Raw genomic sequence first — 23,129 nt, forward strand, 5'->3', positions numbered from 1 at the left:
CCGCGTGTCTCTCTGGCAGCCAGAAAGTTGCGAGCATGTCTTCGGCGCCCTTCGCGCTAGATTTCAACGTGGGAGACAGACGCACAGGCTCGCGAGGTCAAGTGAGACGTGGCTACCCGTTTCCGAACTGCAGGGGGAAAGCCAGCTGAGTTTCTCGTCCTTCTCTCTTGAAGTTTCATTTCTACATTCCCTCAGCCGCCTTTTTTCGCGTTAAGTATCGGCTTACCCGGCCTCGTCAGCCCCTGGAGAGGCGCGACGTGGCGGAAGCCATGATGAGATGACAAGTTCATGCAAGTCGCAAGAACGGATATATTCGCGTGTGCTTCTCAAAAACCACAAGCGGTGACAGAGCTCTGTGCGCACACGGCGTTTGCCTCATTTGTCAAACGTCTGTCTTCTTTCTCTCGGGTTGAAGCGTAGCGGGCGGAGCTGCTGCAGCGTAGGACACAGAGAAATACCTGCGGCGAATCCTGGCGCAGGGGCAGAAGAACGATTCTTCACACGCGCCGTGTTTGGGCAAATATAGAAGCTGACACTAGGGAGAGAGACAAGCATGCGGCGCTAGACGGCGGTCTGGATCTCATCACGAAGACAACTGAGAAAAGGCGTCAACCCCAGGCCAAACTGCGTAGTTAGTGAGGCATAGTGCAGCAAAGAGCGGAGTCAACAGTCTGGTGAAGGACAGCTTGAGAGGCGTGCACTGCGCCGCCCACGTTAGGCAGTCGACCGCATGTCCAAGAGTCTCTCTGCATTCGCCCATTTAGTAGAAATCCGTGCTTCTCCGCAGCTGACGAAAGTCGGCAGACTGCGAAAACCACAGGGTCAACCTGTGGGAGGGGCCCAGGGCTGAAGACGGGGCGCGCGCCGGGAGTTGAGAGGAGCGACAGAGGAGGATGGAGGCGCAAAACAGCGGCGGGAAGGAGCGGCTGGGCATCGCCCTAGACGCTGTGACTTTCTAAATCCTGCCGCTGTCCGCAACACTCACTGTTCCCTGCGTGCAGCAGTGCGCCTTCCCCTGATGCTGAGCACGCCCCTGAAGCAAGAACGGGCGCCCAGCTCTCGAGGGAACTGCCGAAAGGGGCATTTTTATGTCTTTCTAAAGCTACCTGTGGGAGGGTGCAGCAGCTTCAGCACCGAGGCACGCGCAGGGGCGTGTCGCTCGTTTTCTCACTTGTCCCTTTTTTCCGAGCAGGTATTTCTACTGGTCACCTTCATGAGGTAGTATAATTTGATATTTACGATAGCCTTGCCCGACAACTCTCTATACTAATGACTACGAATGCGGTGAACTGAGCGCAGAGTAGGTTGGCGAGCTCGTGAGTCAGGAAAAGCAGAACCCAAATCAGCTGGAGACGCTGTACACGGTTTTCTAACTCGAAGCGCGTAGGCACACTGCAAACGTGAGGCTGTGGAGGCTAGGCTACCATAAAAGAAGATGGCGGTCGTGACGGCTGCGCCCAGTGTGACTCGGGTTGGCGTGCGTGTGCCTGAAAGCGGGCTGGCGCACATGCGACGCAGGACCCCCCCCGCCCCCGCGGTGGCGCCTGCTGAGACGATCTGCACGCTGCGATCTGATCCGAGAAAGTGCAGGAATGGAGCGTGAGCTACTCGAAAAACCTGGGTGCGTCGCGAGGGCGAGAAAAAGAGGGGACGCCCGTCCCCCCCCTCACCCTCGTCCCCTTCCTTCGCTGCTGGACCTAAGCAGCGCCAAATGTCGTGGTACAATCCTCAAAAAAAGCGGCATTGTTGCTTCTCATTTGAGCATGTAGCGGGACCTGGGCCGCAAGACTGCAGCCGGCCGCGACCGGCTCAACACGAGGGCTGAACGCCTCCTCCCGGTGGGGAGGACGCTGGCGAAGTGATTTACCGAGCCACATGCTGGGCTTCAGCAGTGGCGCACAGACGTCTCACACACGCTCTCGTTCTTCAGATCGTCAGTCTCGGTCAGCCTTGCTAATCTTTCGGCCCACGCGGCTTTTCAGTTTCCAGAAGTCCACGCTGATCCCAGACAGCGAACCCTGTTCAAACGACCACAGCGTCATACTCGCCACATGCACACACACCGTAACTTGCGCGGTAAAAAACCCGTCGTGCTGCCTTGTCCGCTACCACGCCATCCACGCCGCGCCGGCACCCCTTCCACCACAAGGCGCAGCAGACACACGCCTTCTGGCCCCCGTGTCGAATCCCCCCCACGCCTAGAGCTCTGGCGGGTCAGACGCGCTTCACGGAGTCCCAAATTGCGCGAGCGACCCGCTTTGCCGCGGGCAGCAACCTCATTCCGTAGGGCACACTGTCCCAGATGAGTCGTGCGCAGGTTATTCAAACTCTGTCCCTTCCATGATCGACCACCCAGATTGGGGAAGAGGGGGGGAAGGCCTTCAGCCTTCCCCCCCCTCTTCCCCAATCGCCGCCGCTACCTTCTCTCTCGCTTCGAAACCTGTGTTGCCACGTTCGATTTACACACGAAACCTTGTCCTCCTGTGGTTTTTCTCGACTTTGTCTCCAAAGAGAACAAAGTCGATCGGCGCAAAAGCCCCGTCTCTCCGCGCACCCGGCTCCCGAAGGCCCTGCATCCGCCATTCCTGCCGTATAGGGTTTACAATCAACTCTTGTCGACTCGCCGCCGAAGCGCTGAATCGGGCCTTTCCTTCGACAGGGAGATTCGGCTCTCCTCTCTTCCACTCTCTCCAAGTCGTTGTGGGCACACGCGCCATGGCGCCTGCGCGCCCCTCCCTCTCTCGGGCGTCAGCTCCTGAGCCGGCTGGGCTTGGGCGCCAACGCGGCCGCACCGTCTTCTGGCCTCCTCCTCCTGTCGTGTCCCTCTCTCCGTCTCGGCGAGACTCCGTCCCCACAGGCGTCTGGTCTGCCGCTTACAACAGTGAGCTTTCGCGCGTGGGCGTTGGTCGGCCCCGACGCCTGACAGCCGCCTGCTGGTGTAGCCGGGCTCGGGGCCCTGCAGAAAATCTCTGCTGCCAGAGCCGCCAGCCTAGGGAGAGCAGACGAGACGGTCTCCACAGGTTGAAAGGGTCTCGACCTGCTGCATTTCTGGAGCGACGAGGCGCCGCACACGCACCCACACGCAGCTGGAAGCGGGGACTCGGGGGCACATCAAGACCTCAGCACAGGCGCACTTGGCGATCTTTGGGCTGCTCGCCGAGCGCGCCTGTGAAGCGCAGTCTGGAAACGGTGCGCAACTCCTGCTCCTGCAGCTGGGGCACTGCGCCAAAGTGCTGGCGCCGCTGCGCAGCGCTCGCCTGTACCGTGCTGCTGAGGACGGCGGCGACGCGTTCCGAGCCCCGAGATGTGGAGCGCGGTATGAAACTTACGAGGGCAGCACACATTTGGTGATCAGCGACCCCGCGGAGATTTCGCGCTCGGAACTGAAGAGAGAGAAAGCCGCAGCGAAACCTGCGGACAAATCCAAGACGAGGAATGCGCCGCCGGGGCACACATTCACAGCGTTCGATGGCGCATGCCAGAGAAGCCGAGGGGGGCGTCTTCACGCAGCACGATGTCGCTTAACACACCGTGCGTGCGGAGCCCTTGGGTCGAGACCCCGGCCAAGCTGAAGGAAGACGCAGCGCCATCGATTTCCGCGTCCTCCTCCTCCTCCCTGAGCTCGGGCGCGACGACATTCAAGAGGGCCCCTGCGACCACCGCCCCCAACGCCACGAGCCCAGACAAAGCAATCAACACGTTTCGCCGCAGTTGCCGCTTCCGACCCGCGGCTGCGTGGCTGCGGGTCGTCGCCTTCGCTTCCTCGAGCCGCTGAACGCCCTCGGGGCGGTCCCCCCCGCTCTGGGCTCTCTCGCGGCGCCGGTACAGACTCCTGGAGCGCTCCGCGAAGCCCATCTCGAGAGCGGCGCGATCGCCGGCGGCCGGTCGAGGCAGCTGCTGGACGTGCGCGTCGCGCTGCGTCGCCTGGGCTGTCTCCCCGTCTCCGCCGCGTGCGGCGCGTCTGGGACGAGGGCTAACCGCCCCGTACACGGCCCCCACGACTCGCCGCCGCACGGGGCTTTCGCGGTGTTCTCCCGGAGAAGCGCCATTCTGCGTCAGTTTCCACGGCACAGTTGTGGGGCCGAGGCCTTGCTCTGGGAAGTCAGGCCAAAAGAGAGTCGTCGAGGGCTCCGTCTGCTCTAGCGACGCGCACGCGGGCGTCCACGGGAGGATGGGCTTGCTCGGCGGCAGCTCCGAGCTGAGGAGAAGCACGCAGAGGAGTGGAAGCGCGCTCACTGACAAGGGCAGCGGAAGAAAGCTCGACCGCCGGACGCCTCGCGAGACGCTGTGTGGAGCGAAAGCAGAAGAAGAGGGAGAAGGAGAAGAAGAGCGATCAGGATCTGAAGAGGAGAGGCTGCGCGCAGCTACCGCGACGACACCACAGCTCCGCGCTCGCGGTGCGCGCGCCGCCACCTGCGCAGGCTGCGGCATGTTGTCAGAAAAAAATACACACACCGCTCCGGAGACAGAACTGCAAGGTGCGGGACGCTGCACTCTGCCCAGAAGCGGGAAAAGAAGGCGTTGGATCGGCCGGTACCCGATGCAGAATGGATGCGTCGTCACGTGGCGACCCTCGGCGACGACATAGTTCTCTTGCGCGGAGCGTCGAGGGAAGCCAGCGCGCTGGGTGCGCTCCACACCTCTGAAAAAGGCCACCGCCGACTGTTGAAGTCGAAAAAGCTCTGGACTGCACTCAGAAATACTTGTTTCCGCGAGACTTCACCCCGCCTGCTCTGCACGTTGGGACGCCTGCCCCGCGGGCGGCCACGAAAAGTGGAGTGCCCGCAGTTGGAAAAGTGTCGCTCCCATCCTTCTGTTCCCTCTCAGGTGTATCGCGAAAATATCGCCGGAAAGACGTTGAAGGAGGGCATTCCACGTGTGACTGCGTTGCAGAGTGGAAACCCGACAGAGATGCTGCGGTGGAGACCTGCCGCGCAGGATCACGCGACCCGGAGTCTCTCTCTCGACGGGGGCCGCCACGCTGCGCCTTCGTTCGCCATTCGTTCGCTTCGTAAAGCGCCTTTTTCGCAGTTAGGATGACACATTCCAACGCTTGCTTTCAATCGGTGAGGAGGTCTGTATCACGAACTCACGACCGGGAACCAGCTGAGGAATCTGCAGGACATCGAAAAAGGTGTACCGTGCAGCAGGGGGGCAGTGACCGCCCTGCAGGAAAACGCACAGCTCTCCAGCGGCGACGGCGACACCCGCAGCGGGGTCCAGCGCCGCATCGAGCCCGGAATTCTCCCACGGCCTTCGCATCTGACCCGAGGGCGGACGCTCGCCCCTGTCGGCCTTTGCAGCAGAAACTCTACGGACGCCAGAAATGAAAATCGACAGGGAACGACACACCCTGCAGACCAGCGAGTCGAGCCGTAAAGCTGAAAACCGGGGAGAGATTTGTCTGTGCCGGGCGCGGCGTCCCCTCGGCGCGGGGAGCACCCGAACGAATCCGCTCTTTGATGCTCCGCGGGGAAAAACCAGAGCTTGCACGCCTCTCTGTCTCCTTTCGGTGAGATAGGTGGCGAATGCGCGCAGCCTAGACTCGACTTTGGGCTCCCCCAAAAGGGAGAGGGAACACGCAGGAGCAAGCGCGCACCACGATGGCGCAAGGAGGAGAGGTGCTCTGTGCAGCGTCGCGCGGACGGGAGGCAGTATCGCTCGCACAAAAGCATACTTTGCTTCGCGGGTCAGATGTAGACGCGCGTGGCTCGCCAGCTCGGCTTCTGCCGGCCTGTCCCTCGTGACAGCTCAGTTGGACGAGGTTCGGCCCCGAACTCGGCACGAAATTCGCTCTTTTCGATCCCGCAGCTCGTCCAACGAACGCACTCACGAGCGCCGCGACTGCGACCGGATCTGCAACGCTGTCTTTCCACGGCCTGCAGTCGAGGCGGAGAAACGAAAGCGCCGGTCTTAATGCGCTCCTAAGTCACCTCCTCCTCCCTGAGAGTACAAGTATCTGTTCCAGGGCGCCGCGTGGACTCACGTGTACGGATGACACGAAGGCGCATCAGGCTCCGGAAGCCCACAATACAACAGGGAACACCACCATGGCCTGTATTCCTGCTTCAAGTATCCAAGTGCTTTTCCATTCCACGGGTAGAGAGGGCAAATGTGTTGCTGAATATGGCTCTGAGTGGTCAGCGTACGTCGTCGATGAAACTACCGCTCCAGTTGTAGCTCAGTCCACATACCTAAACTCCCGAAGAAGAGTGGAGGGCGCTCCAGTGTGCCGGAGATTACACTGTTGGGCGCGAGTACATACAGACTAGAACGAACTAGGATCTCAGAGATCCACGGGCACCAAGAGGCATAGACGAGCGCAGTTCCCCAACACAAATGCATGCGTCGAATTTCCCCGCGGCAGCCTGGTGGGCTTGGACGCACCCTGCGTTCTCAGGCCTTGCTGCTGCGGGATGCTAACGGCGTCCATGTGTGTCTTTCACGCCGCTTTCCAGGCTGCCTCGGGGTCTAGGAAGGCAAGAGTTATGCGTTTCGCACGCGCTTGCCTGCCTGCTTTCCCCTGCCTGTCTCGCAGCGCGCACACAATAGAGCGAGCCGGGCCTCTACAAACTCGGAACCCACGCTCCCTACTGAAGGATGGCGACTGCAGTTCGTGGCCTGTCGTAAGCGAGGTTTGAGTGCTTGTCTTCCGATGACGCTGGACAGAGGGCGGCCTGTGCAGCCCCTCATCAGGTACGAGCGCACAGCGAATACTACTCGAGCGCAAACGCCTGCGCAAATGGGCGCTGACATATCCTCCGTCTCCGACTCCTTCCACGCCAACTATGAGGAAACCCACACATACGGGTACACCGGTTGCTGCGCCTCGAGCGGGTTTTGGCCTCAGCCTCGGATTTTCGTGGAAAGTGGAACTGTTCAGAAATTCAGAAAGAGCAGCCGCGCCTGCTCCAGCTGAGGCGCCCAAAAGGGAAAACAGAGAGGACGACTTGTATCGCTGCTGCTGACAAATTACTTGGTGACCATCGACGTGAGGAAAAAGTTGGTCTCACGATATGCATGACGCAAGCCTCGCGCCCCTACTGTGCCGCTCGCGTGTGCACTCCACCCTGCAAGCGTTATGAGGAAATGTGGAACTCTCTAGCACCGGCTGCCGCCTCCAGTGCGAATATGGAACCTCCTGTAGAGGGGCAGGTCGTAATGCCGGGAGACACGGCTGCGTGCAGCTTTTGCCCTGAGTCTTTTTTTCCTAGAGCCGTGGCGCGCTTGCATGCGCGGGCGCGCAGCATCTCTTCTGAAGTCTTCAAGGTCGCAGTCACCAGCCTTGTGGCGCCTTTATTTCGCGTTGAATCTCTTGCTTTTTCATCCTTTTCGTCTGGAGCTTCGGCAGTGATGCGTTCTTGGAAAGGTCATGCCGCGGATGCCGTTTTCCCCGTCCCAGCCTCGTATGTCCGGGTGGCCCGAGGCAGCCGCGAAGCCACGGAGGAGTACAGTTCAGAGTCCGGTTCCACCCGTGTTGCCTCTAGCTCGCCAGACTCAGAGCACCGCTTTTCTTGCGCCTCGCCCTCAGGTTGCTAAGGTACCTATCACGCTTCCTGTGGGCCTTCTTCTCGAAACCAGGATGCGGGCCCGTTGCCCGCGACTTCTCGAAGGATTTGTTTCTATCTGCCTGGCATCCCGGTGACTCTCAGCGCTCTCGGCGTTTATCCTAGGGGCACTGCCGTCTTCGTAGACTATGAGGTCCGTCTGTATCTGTCATTTTGGCTCGCTTTCTTCGTTTTTTTCGCAGCTATACCATTGCGACTACGCCTCTCCGGGAGCGTTTTCTAACTGCGCTTCTCAGCTGGCCCAACCCCCCCCTCGGGCTTGGGAGGCTTTTTATTCTCGTGCCTCAGCAGCCTCCTTACCAAGGCAAGGCTCACCATCTCATTTTCTCTTCTGTGTTGCCGACCGCACTCCCCTCCGGTTGAGCCCTCTCTGACTGCCCGCAGGCGCTCCGCTTCCCCCCCCCCCCCCCCCCCCCCCCCTGCCATGTCAAGCGACGAGGAGGAAATGCGCGCGATCCGTGAGGCGCGCGGCTTCAAGACGCCAGCCGAGAGGCGCAGGGCGGATTGCGGTCCCCGAGGCTCGCTTAGAAGACGGTCAGGCGAAGACGAAGGTGGGGCGGAGAGTGGAGGCGAAGACACTCCCGGCAGCGGTGGGGTTGCCTCGCGCCGACGCTCGCCCGCGAGCGACTCCGAGGAGGACGACAGCTTCGGGCCGAAGCCTCGTCTTCCGCCTTCTTCCGCCTCCGCTGCGAGGGCCTTGCAGCGAGCGCGGGGCGACGCCCAGGATGACTCGGACGCCGGCGACGATTCTTTTGGCCCGAGGCCTCTTGCATCGAACTCGACCTCTCCTCGGGGCACGAAGCAGCAAGGCGCCGGCACCCAGAGCCCGCGGGGCGACGAAGAGGAGTCAGACGACGATTGCTTTGGGCCGAAGCCTGCTGCCGCATCCGCGCGGAAGGCGCACGCGGCTACAGAGGACGCGGCAGCCGAGGACACGGGTGAAAACTCGCCCTCTGAGTCTGAAGCCTCTGAGTCCGAGGAGCCCTCTCCCGGCGCACCCGCGGCGCTTCCGGCCTTCTCTCTCGACGACGAAGACTTTCTGCTCGGCTTCGCGCCTGAGCCGTCCCCAGCGTCCTCTCCGGCGCAGGACGCTGCGACGGACGGCGGCGGCGCTTTCCACGTGCGGCGCGCGCCTGCGCACGGCGGCCGGCGCAGCGGGAAGGCGGCGGAGGAGGAAGAGGGCGACGAAGGGGCGGAGGAAGACGAAGAGGAGGGCGCAGATGCCGTGGATCCCGAGGACGAGGAGGCGGCAGCGATGCGGAGTGCTGTCGGGCTGCCCGCCGCCTTCGGATTGGCAGGCGCTGCGAAGCCCGCACGCGAGAAGGGCATTTGGCGGGAACGCGCCTCAGCGGGGAAGCGCGCGGCCGGTGCGGGTGGCGCCGACGCCTGCGAGCCGCGAGTCAAGCGAGAGCCAAACGAGTCTGACGAAGACACTCAGGCACAGCCTCATGCAGCGCGCCGCCGGGCGCAGGGGCGGCGACGCGAAGAGGAGTATCGACGCGCCTCCAGCAGCGGTCGCGACACGAGTGAAGGCGAAGAGAAGTGGCGAGCGCTCGGCTTGCCGGTCGCCCTGGAGGTCTCTGTCCCCGCGCACTCGCCGTCGGTCGCAACTGCGCTGGGTCTCAACCCGAAGGCCAATCGAATGGTAAGTCGCCGTCTCTCCCCCGACACTCGCGCGCCCCTGTTGCTTTTCGAGGGAGGTTGATGACTTTTTCCCCGCTACATCATCGCGGCATTCTTGCCTATCGCTCAGACGCATAGAGCCACACACTGTGGGCGGGGGGGGGGGGGGGGGGGGGGGGGGGGGGGGGGGGGGGGGGGGGGGGGGGGGGGAAGAGGGGGGCGGGGCAGGGGAACGTGGGGCGCGCGGAGAAGCCGGCCACGTGTATGCGTTGCCTTCTGAGGTCGTTTCTGAGGCCTCATCCGCCTAAGGGCTTGGCTTGTCTAGCTCAGGTTTCGCGGTTTCTTTTTCAAGCGCGGAGCGTTGATACGCCATCATTTATGACTCGAAAAAATAGTCAGTGGGTGGTGGGCCATTCTTTGGGCATGCAGTATCATCTTCGTTATTCGTAGTGGTAGCGCCACTATTATTTTTTACTATTGGAAGGGCGATTCGGGGGTCGCCGTGGGGCGTGGAGTGCGTTCTCTGCAGGGAGTTCGCGTTCACGCGTGAGTTGGCGTTGCTTGCGTGTGTGTTTTTGCTTTGTTTCGATGTGCAGGTGACGGGAGGGAGCGACGGAGTGGTTCGTTTTTGGGATTTCCAGGGCATGACGAACCGCATGCGGAGCTACCGGCAGGTGACACCTGTGGAGAAGCACGCTGTAGAGACGCTGGCGTTCAGCGCGCGGAACGACTTGGTCCTGGTGGCGAGCGGCGACGCGCAGTGCCGCATCTACAGCGCCCAGGACCCGTCTCAGCCGATGGTCACGACGACAAAGGGCGACATGTACGTACGCGACGTGGCACAGACCAAAGGCCACACTCACAAAGTGCTTGACTGCCACTTCCACCCCGTCGAGAAGCACCTTTTTGTCTCCTGTGGCCTCGACGCCAGCGTGCGCCTCTGGGACGTGAACGCGCCGCTCTACGGCATGCTGCAGACGCTGCCTCACATCGCCTGCATGAAGGCCGTCGACCGCCGCGGCCTGAACAGCAGCGCGACCCACTGCGCAAGCTGCATGTATACGCCGACCAAGGGTAACGCCGTCGTCGTTGGCTGCGCGGACGGCTCGCTGCAAATGTGGGGAAACCTCGGCAGCAGAAAGTCCTTTGGTCGCCCCGACGCGGTCGTCCGCGACTACCTGGCCCCCGGGGCCGCCGGCCCGCGGGCCAGGGCTGGCCCCGGGCCCCGGGGGCTGGGGGGCGCGGCGACGGGGCTGCAGACGTGGGGCAATGGCGACAGCGGGCTCCAGGAGGCGGTGCTGTCTTTGCGCGGCTTTCAGGACGACTTCCGGTTCGTGTCGCGCAGCGGCGACGGCCGGCTCGCGCTGTGGGACTTGCGAAAGTTCAAGGCGCCCGTATGCGTGGTGGAGGGGCTGTCGACCTCTTCACACCGCGCAGGGGTCTGTCTGTCTCCGGACGAGACGTACATTTGCACGACGACGCAGTTTGGAGGCGTTGTCAAAAAGGAGAAGCCCGCAGGCCTCCCCCCCGGGTCGAGCCGCGCGAGCGGACCTTCCTTGACAGAGGGCGGTGGCTCGCTGGAGGTGTTCCGCGCGTCGGATCTCTCGCCGGTCGCGTCCTTTCCGCTCGAAGCGGGCGTGCAGCCCCTGCGGGTCGAGTGGCCCAAGGAGACGAACCAGATTTTGATGACCTGCTCTGACGGCTCCCTGGCGATATTCTTTGATCGCACGCTGTCGCAGAAGGGCGCACTGTTGTTCGTGGACACGCCTGCGGGGCGGCGCCGCCGCGAGGAAGAAGAGGCGGGCGGCAGCCTCATGTTTGCGAAGGAGTACATCTTCGTGCCTGGGCAGCTGCCCGAGGGGTACAAGGAGACCTTCGACGGTCAGATCATCAAGGTGCGGCCTCGCGGGAAGGAGCGCATGCGCCAGTTCCTGGAAACGCAGAAGACCTCGGTCCCGCCACGCCCCGCGAAGGAGGGCTACGGCGGCGCCAACGTCGGCGGCGGGAACCGCAGCCAGCACCTCTTGAAGCAGCTCGGGCTCCTCGACCCCGAGAAGCTCCAGCGGGACGACGAGAAAGACCCAGTGGAGGCCCTCCGCGCCTACGCCGAAAAAACACAACGCGCTGGCGCAGAGAGCCAATTGATCAGCCGCGCGTACGCCACGACCCAGCCGAAGCCCGTCCTGAACACAGACATGGAGGAGGATGACGACGAAGACGAACTCCTGAAGCAGCGTGAGCGATGCCCGCGATGCGCCCTACGCATGTGTCACTGCGGCTACATGGAGGAAATGGAGAAGCTCGGCGTCGCCGTCAACGGCGACGCGGGAGCCGCGGAGCGGAAGAAACAAAGAACTGCGTAGAGCAAGACAAATCATCCCACAGAATATTCTTGTAAATAAGGAGCGGATTTGAAACGCTGACCTGAACGCGTTTGAAGGAGACGGCGAGGCTGAAACACGTCGCAGACTCGACAGAGCGAAGCGATGGCTGGGGCTGGAAGGGGGTTTTGAGTTAGAGAGAGAGAGGGAGTGCAGCCCAGTTAGGCACCGAGGAGGCGTGGGTGAAAAAGGATAATCCGTTTATGAAGCGTTTACACGCACGGATGGTTCACGGCAATCCTGAGATGTGACAGCGGTTCAGACGTTGCGAACCTGTTTGACAGCGCTTCACTAATCAAGCCCAGACGGCGTAGGAAAGCCGTGTCTTAGTCAGCGCATTAGGTGTCTCCTGGCGCGCTCTAGGTCGCCTGTGTCTTCTCCAAAGTTCGTTTTCTGGGCAGCGCGGCTTTGCATCGTGGCACTCTCGTGTGCATCGAAACTGAATTTTGAGCGCTTTCTGTAGCGAAGACGCGAGCAACGCGAGGTGAGAGTCGCCGGAGCTCTGGTTTTAGACGCGACATCGTTGGCGAAGGATTTCTCAGCCTCTATTTTAGCTGTCTCAGGCTAAGGAAACATCAACTCGAGACAGGTGGAGGCTGCGCTGCCGTGGGGGCCTCCATGACGCGAAGTGAAGCGTGGAAAGGCTTGGGCGAGCCCTCACGGCGCCCGAAGGCGGCGCTGACTCCACCGTACCTTGTCAGAACGGGATGGGCGACGAAGAAGAGAGCAACACAAACTGGCATGCTTCCTATGTTTTTCGGGTACATCTCCTTACCACATCTCCCCTGGAGAAGCTCTTTTTCACATGTCGAGGAGCAGCTCGCCTGCCGGAGGCCGCTGTGAAGGGGCGACGCAGTCACTGTCATTACTGTGCGGGGAGAAGCGGAATCAACACTACGCGCCTCGCCTTCTAGCGCGAAGTATCGTCGTTTCGCTTGCAGAAGCGAGTAAAGCGCATCTGCGTGTGTTTGCTTGTGTGATTTCGCGTTCCGTAACACAGTGCGGCACCAGGTGTGGTGGATGCGAGGCAGCCCGTGTTTGGTAATTGAGTGAGTTGCGTGCAGAAAAGCGAACATGCAACTCCAGTCTGGCTTTCGTATCCATCCGAATCCTGGAGCACCCTCTGGGCGGACTGCGGAACGTTCATCTCGCGCGAGGCGTCTCCAATGGCTTGGCGGCAGAGGCATCGTTTCAGGGGCATGCCAGAGTTCGAAATGCAAATATATCATAGCGTCACGTAGCCGTAGGTGTATGTTTGACGCAGAGAGAGGAGAGTCGAGGAGTCCTATTTTTCTCGCTCTTTGTTGCGTGGCACGGCCCCACGCGCGACTAACTCAGAGGAAATGCGCGACAATGTGACGGCGATAAACGAAGAAGGCAGAGGCACTTCGAATAGGCAGGCAGATGATCCGTGGACGAACGAGAGGGACAGCGAAACTCTAACTTGAACTCAGTCGGGAAAACGAGTCGATACGTGGAAAACGATTTGCATAGGCCACGGAAAACATAAGAGCCGCCGCCGAGGCGCCTAGCAGCGGTTGTCGCGTCGGCGAGTGTGTTACAAGCAGTGGTGGTTTGAGCGTGGCGGCGCAACTTATTGGAAGGCGGCAAACAGCTCACGTTTACCCGATGACTGTGAAGTCCGTCACACCGACAGTCAAGGAATTATCGTAGGCGTCGAAGTGTTCCCACAGCGCTGCGTTGCACGGCTCCGCAGAAGAACTCCGCTGCAAGACGAAAAAAATCCAACACAAACGAAAAATGGTCACTCAAGCTACCGGAGGCCTCCGACACCCCCGCTGCGGCCCAGAAGTCGGCTGCAGCAGTGCCGGGTAGACTCGCAGCGGGCCTGCCTCGCCAGCGTATGAGGAGCTGCTGCGTCGACTCGAATATGCACTCCAGGAGCATGCCCTCGTGCCACATGCTTCTGTCTGTGCCTTTTTTTAGGGCTGTGGCTAGTGGGTCAGGGTCGCAGATCGCTTGCCTGTGATCTCTCCTCTCGGCTCTCTCTCACCGTCTGCCCTGGGCGCTGTGGCGGGCGCATCACCACTTTACGTTTTTCCTTCCCGATGCACAGCGTGCACTCGAAGACGCGCGGCGACGAGGACCAGAGAAACAGCCCGCAAATGCATGCGCGGTCCTCCAGCACGCGGTCTAGCTTCTCCTCCAGGCTCAGCTCCTCTCCGCGGCTGAGGTCAAGGCAAACAGGAGCAGCGGGCGGGAATGCAGCCAGCAGAAAGACGTGTGCATGCGCAGCCTGCCCTCTTGTGTGGCGGCTCAGCGGGTTCAGCCGGCGCGAGAGACGCTAACACGCTAGGAAGCAAAGGAGTCCATGGGCTCCGCAGGTGGGTTCGGCGGAGGTTCCCTCGCGTAGAACGAACGTCGCATGCAAACATGGCTCGAGGCGCGTGGCCGCCGCGCAGAAGCACAGTGGTTTTACCTCAGGCAGGTGAGCACGTTGGGGAGGAACTGCATCTGCAGTTCTTGAACGCCGTTGAAAGAGAAGAAAGGAGACCATAGGGAGTCCGTGCCGCTCTCGAGGGCGCTGCGGAGAGTCTGAGTTTGCAGCAGTAAGGATACAGACGCGCGAAAAACTGATGTTTCTACAATGAAACTATCCGGTGTGAGGTCCGTGTGCCGCCGCGTTCATGTCTCTGAAACAGATCTCAGAGCAGCCCATAGCTCTACACTTCTTGTAGTATTTAACCGCTAATGAACCGTCATCCAAGATACATTTATCTGCCGCAAGTTCGGTGTCCGGATGCTGTAGAGATCTCTGCGACTCGGCAGCTCCCAACCACGCAGCCGCGCCAGGATTCTCTCTCTCTTCGCCGCATTCGTGAACTCGACACGAGAGAAAACGAAACGGACCCCAACCGAAGAAGATTCAGGTGGGCAGCTGGTCCGCGGAAGGGCAGGCAAGGAAGCGTAGACAGCCACGCGAGCCCGGTCCCTGCTCCATCGAGAGTGCACAGCCCCTCGCCAAAGGCGATACTCACCTCGATGAAGTTGTCAATGCGCCACTCCATCCGCTCGCCGCGTCCCTCTCCTCCCCAGAGCCCCGAGCCGCGGTTCCCTCCCACTACAGCGGGCACCGGCAGCAGAGAACTGGGATCTCGCGCGGCGCCGACCTCTTCACGCCCGTCTGTGAGCTGCACTGTCTGCTCATCAGTGGAGGCGCCCTGCCGCAGCGCCGCGCAGGCCCTGGTCGGCGCGTCGTCGGCAGCCTTCGCGGCAGTCCTGTCGACCGCCTCGCAGTCCGCCACGTGCGCAGGCGGGACCCCTTCCTCAAAGGCACCGCCCGCCACCTCTGCGGCGGGTGCAACGGCGTCGGCGCCCGCCTCTCGGCCGCGGAGCTCAGGCGCTGCCCCGAGGGGCGCGGCAGCGTGAGCGGCCGCCTTAGCGGGAGCCGCGCAAGCATGCAAGCAGGACGCTTCCCGCGGGCCTGCGGCGTCCTCCCCTTCGGCCGAGAGCCACGCGCCGCAAGGGACCGCGGACGCGCTCTGCAAGCGGTGAGTGACTTGTTGATCCTGGGCGCTCGTCGTGGACGTTGTGGGGGGGCTGCAGGCTCCGAGTGGGTCCTGCGGGGTGGCGGAGGTCGTCGTGTGGCGCGTGGAGCACACAGAGGCAGGATCCCTTTCGGCATGCAACTCCGTCAACGCAAGGCTGCGCTCGTCTGCAGCGGACTTCTCTTGAGTGCTGCACGCGGAAGAGAACTCCATCTTCTCCTGAGGAGATAGGAGGGCGCGAGGCTCTCCCGTTCGCGCCGGCGCGGCGGCGCCCTCTTGGCTGTCGGTGGGAAGCCTCACAGCCTCCAGGCCGCACTCGCCCAGCAGCGGCATTCCGGGCGCCTCCGTTGGAGTCTGCCTTGCAAAAGTTTGAAGTTCGCGAGACCTTTGCATCGTCGAGCCACTCGACAGGCGCTCGCCGAGGGAGGAGGCGGTTTGGCCCTCTTCGGAAGCGACTCCGGCGGCCGCATCCGACGACAGCTCTGTAGGCGCCGCCTCCTCCAGAGGAGTGCGCTGCGGCGAGCGAGGCTCTTGGGTTCGAAGCAGAACGACAGACGAGGGAGAGGAGTCATCCGGCACGGAGGCGGCGGCCGCCGCGTGAATGGCGTCGAACGTGCAGCGGAGAAGAAGAGCCGCGTGGAAGGCGACTTCTTTTTGGGACGGCCGCGAGAGAGTGGGCGGACGCGCGTCCGGTTTCCAAGGGCTCGACGGAGAGCGCGAGAGCGCCGCCATCAAGTCGAGATAATCTGCAGGTAAGATAAGTCAGCGCGCAACAAACGCATGGAAGCCGAATTGACGGTTCGAAAAGAGAAAAGGAAAAAACGAAAACCGGGGCTCAGGCCGAACAAAGCTCGCACAAAACCCGTAGCAAAACTGCTTCACGTAAGAGTGCCCAAACGCGCGCAGCAGAGCCACGAGCGGCGTGTGCAGCTGGGCGGGCACTGAGTGCGGGCGCTTCGATGCAGGCAAACGCGCCGATTGAACAGCGGCATCGTCTGTACCTGCTAGGGTCGAGGCACGTCGCAGCATGATCGAGCTTTCACGTCTGACCTCGACTCGCGCGCGTTGTCTTCAGCCCAAGACAAGGTGCTAGCCGCGCGGGGGGTTTCGTGTAGGCTAACCCGGAAAGCTTTGTTGCTCAAATCAGGCCATGACTTTCATTCAGAAAGACAGTTTCTCAGAGCATCAAAGAGTCAGAGCCTCGCGTCCGATGCTTACGCTTCTGGGCATCTGCCTCGCGCTCCGCCACAAATCGTTTAACATCTTCCAGGCGCTTCTCAAAGCGGTCTGCCTGCATGTGAAGATTGTTGGGCTGTGTCTGCAGCTTTTCATGCATGCGAACGAGCTCTTGTTGCTGCTGGCGGACAGTTTTCAGCTCCAGCTGCAGCTGCCGTTCCCTCTCGCAGCACCTGTTCGCAGCCGCTTCTCTCTTCTCGTCGATGCCCTCTGAGCGGTCTGCGTTCTGCTGCCGCGCGATCGCCTCGGCTCGCAGCGCCTCCACGGTTTCGAGGACGTCTTTCATCTGCGCCGCGAGGTGCTCAGACTGCGCTCGGTGCGAGGCAGAGGAAGAGGCCGCCTGGCACTGGAGCTCCTTTATCCGTTGCTCTTGGGCGCGGATGACTTCGTTCTGGGACTCCACAAGCCGGCTCATCTCTTGTTTATGTTCCTCAAGGAGGTGAAGCGTTTCGCGCTTGAGTTCCTCTCGCTGGGCGACGCGTTGCGCCTGCGCGTCTTCGAAGAGCCCGCGCAGCGTCTGAAGGTCTCGATGACTCTGGCAGAGCTCAGCCTGCAAGGCGATCTGCGTCTCCTTTTGCGTGGCGGCGTAGTCTTCTATCCGCTGGGCGAGCTCCTCGAGCAGAGCCGGGAGCTGCTGGAGGGACGACTGCTTGTCCTGCAGGCGAGAGATCTCTTGTCTGTGGGTTTCGCGGTCTCGCTGGATCTCCTGCTCGAGCTGGGCTTGAGAGACGCAGATCTTTTTGTCGAGCTCGGCCGCGAGTCCAGCTTCGCGTTCTTCCAGCCCCTTGAAAGCCGCCTCGCAGCCCGAGACAAAAGAGGTCAACTCCAAGACTTCCGCCTGAAGGACTTGCTGCTGATCCATCAGCACTTGGCGCTGCGCGCTCAGCAGCGTCTCGTGTTCCTGCGTCTGAGTGCGGAGAGACACGAAGCGCTCTGAGAGACTCGTGACTACGGGCTGCAGAGTCTCTCGACAACTCGCGAGCTGCTCATGAAGCTCGCGCAGCTGCGTCTGGTAAACTTGGTTGCGGTCTCTCTGTCGTGTCAGCTCCTCCTGCTGCTGCTGCAGCTCCGACCTCAGCCGCTCGAGCTCCGTCTGAAGGGCGTCTCGCGGGCCGTGGGCCTGAGGCGCGAAGGCCTGCCGAGGTCGCGGGAGCTCCGCGGCGTCGCCTGACTTTTCGAGGCTGCGGGCAATCATGCATCCGACTTCCTTGCCGGCAGACACTGCGCCACCGCGGCGCCCCTCCACGTGAAAATCCTGAGCAGGCGAAGCGGAGATCGCGGGCGGAGGCGCCTCTGTGCGCCGCGCAGAGAGGGTCTGCAGCTGCTGGAGGGCGTCGCCACACCTCGACACTTGTCCGAGCAGCGAGGAGAGGCTCGCCGCGCGGGCAGACAGGCTCGCAGTCGCGGCGGAATGTAGCGAAGAAACCAGCAGGGCGGAGGACGCGGAGGCGTGGAGCCCTCGCGCGTCTTCACTCAACTCTGGCGCCTTGAACATCCCCGTATGCGCTGCCTTGGGATCTCCACACGAGACCGTGCGCAGCGAGCCGCCATGCGGCCGCTGGGGGAGGGGAGCGGCAGCCAGAGGCAGCCCCGGCGCAGACATCTTCGCCTCGTCGTGGGACTGGGAAAGGGCGAGATCGCAAGCCACGCAGTCCTGGTCGCTTGCCCGACTGGAATACAGACTCGCGCCGGGTGGGTTGCCGGCGAGCGCCTTGGCAGCGGGGGTCGGCGTCTTGAGTCGCTCGGCGACAGCGTACATCGCGGCGAGCTGCGCCGGTCGAGCGCCAGAAAGGTCTACGGTAGTTGTCTCCCCCAGACACAAGGTGAATCTAAGAATTTGAATCGCTTCCCAGTGTGCAGAGGCGAAAACAAGCCGCCAAGAAAACACAGGGGGGGGGGGGGCGCCGGCCTGCCGGCTAGCGGGGGCCCGTAGATCTCGAAAAGAACTCCCGGCTTGACGGCAGCCTATCTCCTCTTTGGGTGAGGTTCTTAGAAGGCGTCCACACTGAACATAGGCGCACCACTGTGAACTGATATCTTCAATGGAAACGAAAGAAAGAGACGGAGATGAGCGGAGAACACATCCGCGGTGGGCGGGAGGCCGAGCTCTGGAGGAGCAAGAGGAGGCGTGCGAGGCGAAGCAACGTTTATCCGGCGGCAGTCTTCGACTCCCAGAAAATGGTGCCTTTTAGACGTGGCCTTCTCCAAAAGACTGTCCACAACACATTTTTCGCGCCTCTTCGTCAACAAACGCAGTTCGTTCTCTCGCGGATGCATAAGGAGGAATCCGTTCGATGCCGAGAGACAAGACCGACGGAAAGCACGCAGGCGAGCGACGCGGGGTTCCTCCTCCACTGCAAGACACGGCCGCCCCCCTGGCGGGCTGCGAAAAGAGGACCGCGCAGGAGGCCGACACGGCTTTGCACTGAAACTCTCTAGCAAACAACAGTTCTTTGCGGACGCGCTGGCTGTCGAAACGAGGGCCTTTTCGAATAAAAAGCACCTGTTCAGTGGCGGCTGCTTAAACGCGTGCCTCGCGTGGCCCCTGCTGTTTCGTGAGCCAATTCCCGCTCGCGGTCACCGCCTGACTGACAAGAGCGTAGCTGCTGTAGCTCGCATGCGAGGGCATTCCACTGCTGCCGTTTCGTTGTCCGCACAACTTGCATCGCCCGCGCCGTGGAGCAAGAGCAGATAACGCGCCTTTCTCTGTGAGACCGCACGCGAAGTGCACCCGGACAGCGACTGGCAACCCTCTCCTGACTGCGTGGAGCTTCTACGTCGTGGATAATCGCTCCACAGGGCAGCAGCAGCCGCAGGAACAGAGGGAAGTGCGCCATCTATGGACTCTGAGGCATCTGGCGAGTCCAGCGGGACTTCTGGCACTGCTGTCATTCACAGCGCAGGGCATGATGACGCCCCGCCGTCGGAGGGGGGAGGCGCCCTGTCCCAGCGGCCGAGGCCGCTCCCGCGAGTCGAAAGGCCACGCGCGCGTCGAGAAAAAAAACGAACCCAGCGAAGCGGCACCCCGTCCCGGTGTATACACGTGCACTTCCCGGAACTTCTGTCCGCATGTGCGCTGCCACGACTTCTGCAGGAGCGACTTCAGCAAGATGGGCAGCAGCAGCTGTGGCGCTCTGTAGAGATCGTCCCGCACGAGCGGCGTCAAGAATGGCTCCGCAGCTTGCGCGATGGATGCTGTACAGACAGTTCGGCCCAGGCGGGAGATCTCGAGAATCCGAACGTCCTCTCAGAGTTACTGGCCGTCGAAAAACTGATGCAGATCGCCCCCCAGACCTGTGTTCTGTGCATGCCCACGGAAATCGTCACCCACGCGCAGCTTGTGCAGCGGCGACGGCGCACAGAAGACAGCTCAGACAGGATGACATGCTGCGAAGAGCCTGCCAGCAACCGCGTGTATAGACGTATGCTTTTGCTGCCTCTCTACACCACTGCGGACCTCGCGTCAGAGGAGGAGGTATCGGGATCTCAGCGTGCCGCGTCGGGAGAATCAGGCGGCGGAATGCGATGCAGAGTACAAGATCTCCCCCGCCGAGTCTACGGTCTGATGCAAGAAGTGAAGGGTGACGCTCGGATTGTTTGCATTCTGGAGGGCGTTCGAGCGGCTCTCGCCATCCCGCAGCCGCACATTTCGACATCGGTTGAGCCTTTTGAAGATCCGCAGGCTGGTTTTACAGATCCTGGCTCGCTGAGTCTCGCGGGGGGTTCGCAGCAGCGCGATGAAGGGGTCCTGCCGAGCCGAACGCAAGACTGTCCTGTTCATTCGTTGGGCGCATCTACATTTTCTGCAGAGAGCCTTGATGAAATGATATGCATGCTGCTTATCGAATGGGGTGTGGACACGCAGGAACCCCTGAACTCGGCAGGGACGGCGACGTTCCTTTTCGGGGCCCTCAAGCAGCTCCGCGCAGCAGCGGTGCAGCTGTCTGAACTGCCGCTGGAACTGCAGCAGAGAGTCAAAAAACGCAGGCAGATGTCGCTGTCGTCGGCCGTAATCGTCAGTGATATTGCCGCGGACGCCGACCTCGGTGTCCCGCTAGTCACTGCAGAGAACTCTCGTCCAACCGCGTCGCCGCCAGGGTCTGAGGGAGAAGCGCCGTCGCCTGTTTGCGAGGCCACAAGCGCGACGGAACAGAACGGCGGACGCGCAGAAGCGGAGGGCACAGCGGCGCTACCTAACTCGAAAAACGTGTGGGGTTTCGCGTGTCGGTTGTGGGCTGAGCAACTTATGCAGATTTCAGGCGTCACCGACAAAGTCGCGAGCGCCGTTATTCGGCGCTTCCGCAGGCCAGCGGCTCTCCTTTCCGAGCTGCGGCGCGCCGAGGCTGCGGCGAGTGAGCCGACATCTCCTGGCGGCGCCTCGTGTCCTCTCAGATCTGAGGGGAGTTGTCAGGTGGCGAAGAAGCACGCGATGAAGCGCCGCCGGCAGAGGGACGCGACAGCTGCAGAGGCAGCGGCCATAGTTAACGAATTAGCTAGTCTCGAAGCGCCCTCTGCGTTTCTTGGGCTGACACGATGCACAGACGACGTGGCAGCGGCGGGACCTCCGCGTGCCTTAAAAGTTGGGAAAGCCCGCGCAGAGAAGATCTGCCGGTTGTTTAGGGAGAACGTGGACGGCGGAAGTATTCTGTAGGAGCTGCGAGTGTGAGGAAGCAGCGCCGTGGCGGAGAGCTCTTCGTACCGAACGAACAGGGAACAGGCAAGATCGTTTGTGGAGGCGGCCAGAAGCAGCCTTCCTGGCGGGCTGCACGAGTTTCGTCCGTTGTACCTAAGTCTGGTGTAGACGGGAAGGGAAATTAGCAACTTTCCTTCTTTGCGCTGGGATGCTTACTAAGAAAGCAAAGCCGCAGTCGCTCGCTGCTGCGCATTGGGCGCGTCAGGCTAGCAGTCTTTGTGGTGCCTCTACTGTATGAGATCGGGTTCGCTGCCTTCTGCGTCCTCGTCCCGGATGGACGTGTGCGTCCTTGGCATTGCACCACCGCAAACTGTCACAACAGAGTATCCCTGCAACTTGTCGCGTCTCCCAGCGCTGTTGTCTACTGTACCGAGGAGAAAACATGTTTGCTTATTGCAAGAAGACTTGAAGTCTACTTACGTGGTTGGCAATGACGGCCAGCACCCGTCGAGGCATCTTACCAATATGCGTTAGCGGGGTGGAAAATCCCACTGCCACTCGCTCTCCACTGTCAAACCTCAAGGGGAATCGCTCCCGAGGGAAGACCAGTCAGTTCCGTTAGCCGTCAGCGGCAGCTTACGATTGTTTGATGGCTAGTCCTGTCGTTAGCGCAGCTTGCCTTCCGACATAGAAGTCTCTGTGCTATAGAAGGCTGGATTCGGTTTCACTGCAACGCTGCTACATATCAAGACTCGCGTGGAGACCAGAATAACTCTATCCGTACATCACCCACGAAACAGGGTGGTATGTGTATGAGCCGGGATACTTGCCCCGTCGAGCCCAGAAAACGAACACAAGCTTCGCCGTTGGAACAGGGGTCAACTGTGCCGCCGCCAAGGCTTTACCTTCGCTGCAAAATCGGCGTACCCAGTTCACACGAAAGCTGGCGAAGAAAACTGCATTTGACAAACGCCTGTCCCTCGCCGCGTATCGCGGATTCAGCAACCGGGGATACGAGATGCATGGGACACGCCACGCGATGAGGTGGCTTTACCGTGTTGTTGCTGTCAGCGGCTTCACTGCCTGACTACATGCGGTGCATCCACGCGTGTCAGGATCGAAGCCGTCGCGTATGCACCAGAGCGTACTTTTACACAACGCGCTGGGGATCCCGCGTTGCAGAAAACCAAAGCACACTAAAAAGGGGGGTTGTGCACATTTCCGCACGCACCGCGGAGGCATCGATCCGGCGTTTGCTCGCGGTGTCAGCTCACGCGGCGCTCCGAAGTCGGAATCGGCTCACGAGAGTATTTTACGCCGACGTAAACACCGGGAAAGTCTGTCCATCAAGCTTGTTCTTCCCGTGATGAAAGGTCTCGCGGGTTCCCTCTGAAGGCCAACGTCAGATGCGCACCGGCGGCGTGTAATCTACAGCAAACACTGGGCACTGTTCCACCTCCCGGCCACAGATGGACTGCCCACATCCGCCAAACGGCGCGTCACACAATACTATACAACGGCGCGGGAGGCTCTCTGTCGTTTTCCAACACTGGAACGGGAGACAGAAAACCGAAACCTGCGTCTCACCACAGCCGCCATCGCGCGGGAGGCTCTCTGTCGTTTTCCAGAATCAGAAATGTAGACAGAAAATCGCAACCTGCGTCTCACCAGAGCCGCCATAGAGTTCTGACACGGTGTGACGTCGAGTGACTACGGAGAGGGTCTCCCCCCCACCGCATCGATGCAGTCACATCGCCACTGAAAAAACAGTTACGTTCTCATGTCATAAAACTGCCAACGCTCGGCTCTGGCCGCCACCGGCAGTCCCGACCAGCTCTGGCCTGGTAGGCGAACTCAAGCGAGTAGACAAGCGAGGAGAAGCATATCACAAAACAGAAACGCGACTACGTGACCGCACCGGAGTCAGGGTCTGTCAACAATGTCGAACACTCCCCCGAGGCGCCACAGACACATCCCGCGACCAAAACTTCCTCCTCAGTCGCTGGCTGAAGAGGAGAGTGCCCTTAGCGAGCTGATGAATCTGTGGGGCGCCACCACCTCGCCCGCCATGATCAATTACACAGTACCGTGACTGTTGCACCCGCACTCTTTCGCGGGTGTGTCGTTCACTGATGCATTACGCCCGTCGACGAGGACATGGTGAAATATGTCCCCCTCT

At 61.3% G+C, this 23,129-nt stretch overlaps 5 protein-coding genes across 5 annotated transcripts; 2 read left to right on the forward strand and 3 right to left on the reverse strand.

Moving 5' to 3' along the window:
* Positions 1 to 1,953: 1,953 nt before the first annotated feature.
* Positions 1,954 to 3,344, reverse strand: BESB_076970 (uncharacterized protein; the record flags this gene model as incomplete). The annotated part of the gene is made up of 3 exons (XM_029366058.1): positions 1,954 to 2,018; positions 2,878 to 2,989; positions 3,135 to 3,344. The coding sequence occupies 3 exons, from the start codon at positions 3,342 to 3,344 to the stop codon at positions 1,954 to 1,956; spliced, it is 387 nt and encodes a 128-aa protein (XP_029217489.1).
* Positions 3,345 to 3,456: 112 nt separating this feature from the next.
* On the reverse strand, positions 3,457 to 5,262 carry BESB_076980 (uncharacterized protein; the record flags this gene model as incomplete). The annotated part of the gene is made up of 2 exons (XM_029366059.1): positions 3,457 to 4,642; positions 5,141 to 5,262. The coding sequence occupies 2 exons, from the start codon at positions 5,260 to 5,262 to the stop codon at positions 3,457 to 3,459; spliced, it is 1,308 nt and encodes a 435-aa protein (XP_029217490.1).
* Positions 5,263 to 7,992: 2,730 nt separating this feature from the next.
* BESB_076990 (WD domain, G-beta repeat-containing protein) lies at positions 7,993 to 11,554 on the forward strand (the record flags this gene model as incomplete). Its single annotated transcript, XM_029366060.1, has 2 exons — positions 7,993 to 9,213; positions 9,788 to 11,554. 2 exons carry the CDS (start codon positions 7,993 to 7,995, stop codon positions 11,552 to 11,554), a joined length of 2,988 nt encoding a protein of 995 aa, XP_029217491.1.
* Positions 11,555 to 13,194: 1,640 nt separating this feature from the next.
* BESB_077000 (uncharacterized protein) lies at positions 13,195 to 18,076 on the reverse strand (the record flags this gene model as incomplete). Its single annotated transcript, XM_029366061.1, has 5 exons — positions 13,195 to 13,299; positions 13,587 to 13,761; positions 14,013 to 14,128; positions 14,572 to 15,827; positions 16,300 to 18,076. 5 exons carry the CDS (start codon positions 18,074 to 18,076, stop codon positions 13,195 to 13,197), a joined length of 3,429 nt encoding a protein of 1,142 aa, XP_029217492.1.
* Positions 18,077 to 19,156: 1,080 nt separating this feature from the next.
* On the forward strand, positions 19,157 to 20,968 carry BESB_077010 (uncharacterized protein; the record flags this gene model as incomplete). The annotated part of the gene is made up of 1 exon (XM_029366062.1): positions 19,157 to 20,968. The coding sequence occupies one exon, from the start codon at positions 19,157 to 19,159 to the stop codon at positions 20,966 to 20,968; it is 1,812 nt and encodes a 603-aa protein (XP_029217493.1).
* Positions 20,969 to 23,129: the final 2,161 nt, after the last annotated feature.

The sequence above is a fragment of the Besnoitia besnoiti genome, chromosome VII, assembly GCF_002563875.1.
Source record: "Besnoitia besnoiti strain Bb-Ger1 chromosome VII, whole genome shotgun sequence".
Lineage (NCBI taxonomy): Eukaryota > Apicomplexa > Conoidasida > Eucoccidiorida > Sarcocystidae > Besnoitia > Besnoitia besnoiti.